General features: G+C 39.9%; 1 protein-coding gene across 1 annotated transcript; it reads right to left on the bottom strand.

Annotated features, from left to right (window-relative positions):
• Nucleotides 1–1,992: 1,992 nt before the first annotated feature.
• On the bottom strand, nt 1,993–2,448 carry LOC124288060. The gene has a single exon (XM_046724629.1). The coding sequence runs from the start codon at nt 2,446–2,448 to the stop codon at nt 1,993–1,995; it is 456 nt and encodes a 151-aa protein (XP_046580585.1).
• Between the last annotated feature and the right edge of the window lie 7,354 nt (nt 2,449–9,802).

The following is a 9,802-nucleotide window of genomic DNA, read 5'->3' as shown; positions in this document are numbered from 1 at the left end:
AGCTTTTATTGACATATACGTCTTCCATTACGAAACATGGGCTGAAAGTAGCATTCAACGGGTAATTAGTAAAGTTATTGTCCATGGTTTTTATTTATCTTTATATCATATTATAGCGGTTCATCTCATCCCAGTTCAGTGATGCTTCACTATGTTTGAAGGCAGGCAACAGTTTCTTACACTTTCATAGATCAATGGCTCCCTTTCGGTGCCCAAGGCGCTCATAACAGTGCATAAGATTGAAGACTACATGGTGTCTCCTTTTATCCGCACAATGTTGACCTGACCTAGTCTTTTGGGGTTTAATCTGGTTTTGTGAAAGTAGCATTAAATCAGGTTATTGGGGAGAAAGACGTTTGGACAAAATAAGACATTTCAACGAAAAGAAGTCTTTCAAACGACACGGACACTTTATGACATCATAAACTGCTTTCCCTTGATCATCGTAAACTAAATATCAATACAGCGATGTCTCAATATGCCAGTTGAAAAGAGAAATGTGAATGAGAAATGCCGACGTACGACAAACAGCAAACATAAATTATATTGAAAACATACATGTACACAGAAATCCATGATGAAGGTAGCTCCACTATACAGCAGTCTTCGTTTATAACGAATACGATTTAGAAGATATAACGAACTCACTGATATAACGAAGTGCCTCTTGGATCCCAGTTTTAATCGTAATATATATGTTTTTTTTAATGTTTGGCTATACTGTAATACAATCGCCAAGGGTTGATGTAAATCCAGCTAGGGTTCATGCAGGTAGCAAAAGCGCTGTAAGTTCCCATAGTCTCTGGTATGGTGATCTACCTTCAGTTGTTGGCGACCTATAGCCCATTTTTATATTGTACCGTTAGAAATAGCGTTTTATGGTTATATGCTAGTTTTAAGTATAAATCTGTGATAGACTAGTTATGTTACTGTTCATTGCAGACAGGTAGGTATATACGTTTGTTTTTATTTCCTTTTATAACTTTACAAATCTACAACTTTCATAGTCACAATATGGCTGAAATACTGCCCATGTGACTTTCACTCAGTCAATCTTGGATCCCAGCCACTTTTATATTTTAGTCGAAATGTACATAACGAACTGCGGTTATAATATATACTGTATAGAATAATTAGTGGACCTTATGAGTTCGTTATAACCGAAGTTTACTGTATTACGTTTAACACGACCTGATGCCAATATGAAACATTGACGTACAGCATCAGCAATGGTTACGCCAACGACAACGGAGAACATCAGCATTATGTTGGTAATGCCCACAAGATACTACATCACTATCGCCGGTAATAGAGAGTATTATATGAGTGCCAATGTCATACTATGTTTACGACACGAGTCGGTAAACCTTGGTATTTCCCGAGGGAGAGCGAGGGATATCCGATATCTCGGCACGAATGTCGTAAACGTAGTATGATATGGGCACGAATTTGACATTCTATTTATTACCGAAGTCTTCTTTGATGGGCAGTTTAGAAGCTGAGTTGATGAAGAATAATGACAATTATTATGGATATACAACTTCTTTTATTCTGTGGAGGCGACGTTTCGACATAGGTTCTAATGTCGTTGTCAAGCAAGTGATACATGAGTAACATATTGAGAGAATATATACAGGAGTTGTTGTTACAGTAGATAGGAATGAGTTGTTTATACAATAGATGAGGTTGATGTACAACGTTTGTATGAGAGATTGAGTAAATTGATAGGAAGCCAGTAGGGTGACATACAAGGACTAAATTAGAGCTTATACAACTGATAGGAAGCCAGGTGGATGTTTATACAATGGATGGGGTTGATGTACATAGTTGGAATGAAACAGGTAATGTACACAAGAAATATATTGATTACTTTATCAAGTGATGGTAGGCATTGGGAATGTAGTATCCTTCATCTCAGTTGAGGGCGGGTCCTATCTTCTTGATGATGTAATGCTTCCAAAAGTTTACGAATTTTGTAGTCTGACTGGTTCTTTACAATGGTTTTGGTCTTGTCCCATTGATGGTGTGGTTAGGATGGGCTTTGATGTGGTCGGCAATGGCTGATTTAGAATCATTTTTCCTAACTGAAGCCTGGTGTTCCTTGATCCTGAGGGTGAGTGGCCTTGATGTTTCTCCAACATAGGAGTCACCACAGTCACATTCTATGTGGTAGACCACACCTGAGGGGTCTTGCTTCTGGGACGACCTAGGTCTTCCTGTGGCCTGCAAGAGGTTCTGGATGCTGTTGCCTCTTTGGAAGGTGACGTGTATATCAACTTGCTGCTTCAAGAGTCGTCGGTTGTGATGGCTAGTTGATCCTATGTACGGGAGACTGATGGTGAAGGGGGCTGTTTGTTGTCGGGGCGGTTTGGTTGTTGGGTCGAGGGTGTTGTTGATGGTCTGGTTGACAAAGGGGGAAGGGTATTCATTGTATTTAGTGAAATTCATTATTCTTCATTACCGAAGTCGCAAATTGAGAAAAATAAACCCAAATAGAGATCTACTTTCAAACATAGGCTGGCTACCCACCAGAACGCAACGTCATAGAAGAAACGTGACGTCATGGCATTGTCACGACGTCACGTCACCATGACAAACTGATATTTTGCCCTAGGGCATCGTATGAAAAATATGAAGCCCGATAGTTTTCGGTAATAATTAAATATGTATATTCTATATCTATTGGACAATCCTAAACTTTTATACAATTGATGTGGATAATAATGATCGGTATATTTGTATCAGTAATATACATATACACTATATCAACAATGGAAATTCACATCTACAATGTTGGGTATGTTGTTGATCATGTTTACTCGTATATCAATGTGTAATATATGTCGGTGAAGTCTTAAAGCGAATGCATATTAACGATATCTGGGATCTTACGTTAGTGATTGTTGACGACAAAATCGAATAGGTTCGGACTAATTTTTTCAAATAGGACAATGCATATGGCGTTACTTTCACTTTTTACGAGTCAGAAAAGACGAGAAAGGTGTCAGCAAGACACAACACTGCTGTCATGTGTTAGAAACAACAACACGCCGAACGCGTTTGTCACAACAGCATAGAGGACCTAATAGACACAGCAACACTTTAATCGCAAGGTATCCGCATCTCATACTTTACGAGACACTACAACACGCTCGATATATGTTAGTCGCCATAACACGCTGGTAGTTTTACCAGATCAACAACACTTTGGACATGTCAGACACAACAACAGCCTGGACGAGTTGGATGCAATAACACTTTGGACATGTCAGATACAACGACAGCCTGGACGAGTTGGATGCAATAACACTTTGGACATGTCAGACACAACAACAGCCTGGACGAGTTGGATACAATAACACTTTGGACATGTCAGACACAACAACAGCCTGGACGAGTTGGATACAATAACACTTTGGACATGTCAGACACAACAACAGCCTGGACGAGTTGGATACAATAACACTTTGGACATGTCAGATACAACAACAGCCTGGACGAGTTGGATACAATAACACTTTGGACATGTCAGACACAACGACAGCCTGGACGAGTTGGATACAATAACACTTTGGACATGTCAGACACAACAACAGCCTGGACGAGTTGGATGCAATAACACTTTGGACATGTCAGACACAACAACAGCCTGGACGAGTTGGATGCAATAACACTTTGGACATGTCAGAATCTACAACAGCCTGGACGAGTTGGATACAATAACACTTTGGACATGTCAGATACAACAGCCTGGACACTTTGTTCAGATACACAGCCTGGACGAGTTGGATACAATAACACTTTGGACATGTCAGATACAACAACAGCCTGGACGAGTTGGATACAATAACACTTTGGACATGTCAGACACAACAACAGCCTGGACGAGTTGGATACAATAACACTTTGGACATGTCAGATACAACAACAGCCTGGACGAGTTGGATACAATAACACTTTGGAGTGTGGACACAACAACAGCCTGGACAATACAACACAACAGCCTGGACGAGTTGGACAATAACACTTTGGACATGTCAGACACAACAACCAACAGCCTGGACGAGTTGGATACAATAACACTTTGGACATGTCAGACACAACAACAGCCTGGACGAGTTGGATGCAATAACACTTTGGACATGTCCGATACAACGACAGCCTGGACGAGTTGGATACAATAACACTTTGGACATGTCAGACACAACAACAGCCTGGACGAGTTGGATACAATAACACTTTGGACATGTCCGACACAACAACAGCCTGGACGAGTTGGATACAATAACACTTTGGACATGTCAGACACAACAACAGCCTGGACGAGTTGGATGCAATAACACTTTGGACATGTCAGACACAACAACAACAGCCTGGACGAGTTGGATACAATAACACTTTGGACATGCCAGACACAACAACAGCCTGGACGAGTTGGATACAATAACACTTTGGACATGTCAGACACAACAACAGCCTGGACAAGTTGGATACAATAACACTTTGGACATGTCAGATACAACGACAGCCTGGACGAGTTGAATACAATAACACTTTGGACATGTCAGACACAACGACAGCCTGGACGAGTTGGATACAATAACACTTTGGACGTGTCAGATACAACAACAGCCTGGACGAGTTGGATACAATAACACTTTGGACGTGTCAGATACAACAACAGCCTGGACGAGTTGGATACAATAACACTTTGGACGTATTCGTTACACCAACAGTTTGTACGAGATAGACACAACACAGCAGAGAAAATGGACAGGCTCAGAAACATACTCCTGTATTCATGTAATTTGGCCACACTGGTATTTAATTAAGGTCTTTGTCTCACTTTTCGGAATTGGTTGGAATGTAATCCTATCACTTGCAGTATTGTGGAGGTTTATAGCTCCGGAACACGGCATGGAACAATTAGCTGGCTTTGATAAGTAATTGTCTTTGATTATTCAAAACCAATTAAATAAAATTCTTTATTTAGGTTTTAATCATTCATATCCATGCGAGGGTTACATTGCATTATATTGCAATATTTCCATTATGTAGTACATGGCGCAGGGTTGACGCTCTCACTCTCACATTGTACTGGATGCTCTGACATTGGAACGAATTTCAAAATGATACTAGCCAAATTTCATTTGACTATCGCAGTGAAATTATTACAACAATCATGACAACAATGTCAAACTTGGACGAATAAATTTTAACATAGCAGCCTGAGAGTGAGTGTGTTTAGTTTTACCCCGCTTTTGACAATATTCCAGCAATATTACGACAAGAGACACCAGAAATTGGCATCAACACTGTACCAATGTGGGGAATCGAACCCAGGTCTTTGGCGTAACGAGCGAACGCCTTAACAGTAGGCTACCCCACCGCTCCTTCACAGCCTGGGAACACGATATGTCAACTGAATTTAAAAGCAATATCTGTCAAAGGAACATATATAGAGTATACATGGACATAACTCCACTCCTATCCTTTCATATGTGCATCACCACCAGCGCCACCAAAACCACCATAGACACATAAATTCTCAATAACATAAAATGACATTGGAGGAACGAAACGACGTGGGTTTAATTTTTCCATTGACACAGATCGTCGGGATCTCCCGTCAATGAGCAGCAAGCTTTCACGAGTGTGCATTGCATTTACAGCTTGATTAATGGGTTTGTAATGGCTTCTTGACAACGGTACATGATCAAATCAAATATTCCACCGGAAGATGGTGATGCAGGAATTGATTCCAGTGCGTCACGTCTCCGCTGGCTGTGCTAATATAACGTATCCATTGTATCCCAACTATACCAGCAACTGACACAGACACATCAACCCTTATACATGAGCCATTATATATTTTTAAAACAGTTTTTGCAAAACATTAGCCATTATATTAGGTTCTTCTACTTTTATTGCATGTGGTGAAATTAATAATCTTGAAGTCAATACTTCCGTTGGCCAACAGTGCTCTTTTATACGGTCTCTTTCGTTCCGATGACCTAAATGTTGACCAGGACATTTCGATTTATCAAAACAGACTGAAAAGATCTGATTACGGAATTCCATAGAGTATGTTTTATGAACACTCGTGGGGATATCATAAGCTACTTGAATGCTTTCTGCAGTAACCGTTATTTCCGCCAGCGAGAAGCCGCGAATTCTGCTTATTCAAACATGAATATGAAACACATTTGTCATAAAACGCGCTCCTCTCTCTAATTCCCTTCGCGACACATCAAATATGTATGCTCTTTTCCAGTTACGAGTACCGCTGCAATAGCATTTGTAAACATGCAACTAAGTATTGGCATATTTGTTCATTTTCCGTGCATACACTGGGGCACTAGATCATTGATGAAATGAAAACTTGCATAGTATCCAAAAGTGTATTGATTCAGTTCATGAATATGCCAGTGCTTTGATCTTTGGTAACTGAGATCGGGATTCTGTAACGTTTAAATGTCAAGCTTTACTATGATATCATCTGTATGCTTGTTCTTGTTTTGCAGTTTTTTTTTGTTGACGTGCTATTTGATAAAAAGCAAATGGAGCCATTTATTAATTATCATGAAGGTATGTCTATGTTGTATTTGGTAAAATAGGTTGGAAAGATCTGCATGACAATGTATACACGACGTCGGGTAAATAGGTGAGGTGAGGGGAAATTAGGTTTAACGTCGTACTTGAGAATATTTCGCTCATATGACGACGTGCATGCGTGTGTATGTGTATGTGCGGCTGCTTGTACTAGCCCAGACTGAAGCTGGTTTTATAGTGCTAGCCCACTGAGATACCATGCCACAGTGAAGCATGAATACCCCACTCAGACACATTATACTGACTCCGAGCCGACTAGTCCTTGTTGTACCCATTAATGCCGAGCGCCAGGCAGGGACCAACAAGTACCATATTTTAACGTCTTTTGGTATGAAGCGGTCGGGGATCGAACCCGCGACCTTCCGCTCTCTGGGCGGACGCTCTAACCACTACACCACGGAGGCAGTCTCGGGTAAATAGGATATCTTATGTCATACATGCTACTGATGCAGTTTAGCTGGATTTGTTTTTATTGTCATACCCGACATCATCACGGCCTTACTTCACGAGCGATGACCTGTGACTGGGCTGGTCCACGTCGACCTCACACACGCTCTTGGCTGGCAAGGCCAATGATTGACAGACATGTCCGGCCGCAGCGGCGACAAAAGGATATGTTGAATAACTGTAATGTCTAGGCCCATGCACATATTACTAAACCCATCGCCAAACGCACAAAAGAAATAGTTGAAGCTTTTCACTTTTCATGGCAAAAGTATGTGTTCGGTTTCACGAACCAGTTGTGTGGGACGTGTGAGATTGCTCATCCGCTGTGGATGAATATGACAGCCCATACCGTGGTTAATATGGGTTAATATTCATCTTCTAAACATGTATTTATGATCAAGGAATTCGATAAACTGGGATATATCTACTAAATATATTTTGTATATTAATTTTTTGACTGTCATTACATCAATTAAATGTTGGCACTGTCAACAATTGGTGTAACGTACATGCATTGTGTAACGAAACTTATCTCTTTCATAATCTCGATCTTGTCGAAACGTGTATGATCAAAACGGCGCGGCGAGGACAAATCGTAAAACTGAATGAAAAATATATTAACTCGAGTAATATGAAAGGCGATTGGTCCTTAACGTCTGTTGAGCAGTATATGAGCAAAAAGGAATATCAGCACTGAACTTGGGAGAACAGTTTTGAAAGCGACATTATTTTACATGCGCTTCCAAAGGTTGAATATCACTATGCCCACCAAGCATTTTACAACCCTGGCTGGAGCAGAATTTAGATGTGGGAGTTAGCGAACCAACATGCGAACGCACGGACGATGTTACCGAACTAACGAACGTGTTACTATAAACATACAGATGCTCACGATGTGGGTGTGATCATTGTTTTCTTACTCTTAACCTATTCACACGAGCAAATTCTCAAACGTAGGGTAGTCTCACAACTTACGCAACGGGGAAAATACACCAAGAATCTATATATTAACCTTTCACGGTGATCTATTCGTTTCTGTATTTTTTGTTTTGTTTAAAGGACACCTGTCCTTTGGGCCTGTGTCCTTGGATCAAGATAACAGGATGCAGATATGCGTATAAGGGTACTGTGCATGGTATTCTGGTTGTACTGATACATTTAGCTGATTGTTGCTACAAAGGTAAGTCACACACATAATTCACCCTTCAGAAGCCAAGAATACCTGACAATTCAGCTTTATCACTGAAAGAACGCACATAAATATCTACTTTATCAAAAGAGTTTTTAACCATTATGTATCTGTTGTTGCAGATTAACTGTAAATATATAAAAGATCATTCTTATTGAAATCTTTAAACTTATTATTAATGTAGATGTCGCATATTTCGTAAATATTTACATTCCAGGCATTTAAAAATATGTGCCAATGCCAAAGTTAATGTATGACATATATTCAGATATATATGTTTTTAGTCTGGACCAGACAATCCAGGGATCAACAGCATGAGCATCGATTTATGCAATTGGGATACGATGACCTGCGCCAACCAAGTCAGCGAGCCTGACCAGTCAATCTCTCTTACGACAAGCATGGTTTGCTTAAGACCAATTGTAACCCGGTTCATCACGGGTGAACATTTCGTTTAAATCAGGTATCAATTTGGTATGGCATAAAAAGACATGTCAAAACGACAAATCTATTCATAGAAATTGTACGATCAAGCAAAAAGATAACCCCTTGGCTATAAATTACAATGAAACAGTGATGTTCAGCTTGAGTAAAACCGACTATCATGCTACTCCGCTGGCACACTTTTCAAAAACATGGATGATCACAGGTGATATTTTCTCTTCGCTATTCGTTTTCGGTCAGATATCGTCCAAAGCGTCCATAAAATGTACAGAGCTACATCGCCAGTACATTTTCATGGAGACGACCCTCGAACTTTTCGTGACCTCATCATCAATAGTGCAAAGCGTAGCAGTCGCAGTCACTGGATTTCAGATGTCAATTGGCTCTTCATGGAAAGACTCTCAAATCCGAGTACCACAGCATCATTTGTTTGATTAGAAATTCATCTCCGATACAAGATACTTTGATCAAAGAAATAGGTATTCTTGAAGTTAATTAGGATATCAGATATCCTTAAAGGAACTGATTTCTTTAAATCAATACGTCATTGACATTTCATTAAAGTACATATTGTGCAGTAGTAAATGTAATCAAAGGAAAAGGTATCATCAGTTGGCATTTCAATACGTGGTCAAATCTATACGTAGAATTCAATTTCTCAACCATGTTTCTAAGAGACGAATATCATCACGCGTTTTTATTACGATATAGAATTACGATATAAAATTTTAAATGCTGCCACACCATTATTGAAACTGTATCGCAATTTACATGTTGGTGCTGACGAACATTTTCATTGTAAACTCCATCTGCAGTGACACTCGTTACATAAAGAAGTTTCCAGATATGTGACGGCGACCATATATTGATCGAGTCTGGACTAGGCAATCCAGTCACCAATATAATGGGGAAGTTAGGGTTAGATGACATGCATTAACTAAGTGAGCGAACCTAATTACCCGAACCTGATAATTGGACCCTTCGACGAGCATTGGTACCTGAAGACCAATTATACCATGGACTCTAACCGAGGACTGTTAAAATGTAACCATCTTTAAATTCATGTACCTTGTTTCATCAGGTGTTTCATTTAGCCACACATAATTGCTA

This window comes from Haliotis rubra, unplaced genomic scaffold (genome assembly GCF_003918875.1).
Source record: "Haliotis rubra isolate DU_JTF1 unplaced genomic scaffold, ASM391887v1 Scf410, whole genome shotgun sequence".
NCBI lineage: Eukaryota > Metazoa > Mollusca > Gastropoda > Lepetellida > Haliotidae > Haliotis > Haliotis rubra.
The sequence above is the reverse complement of the archived record's forward strand: the minus strand, read 5'-3'. Positions and strand labels throughout refer to the sequence as shown.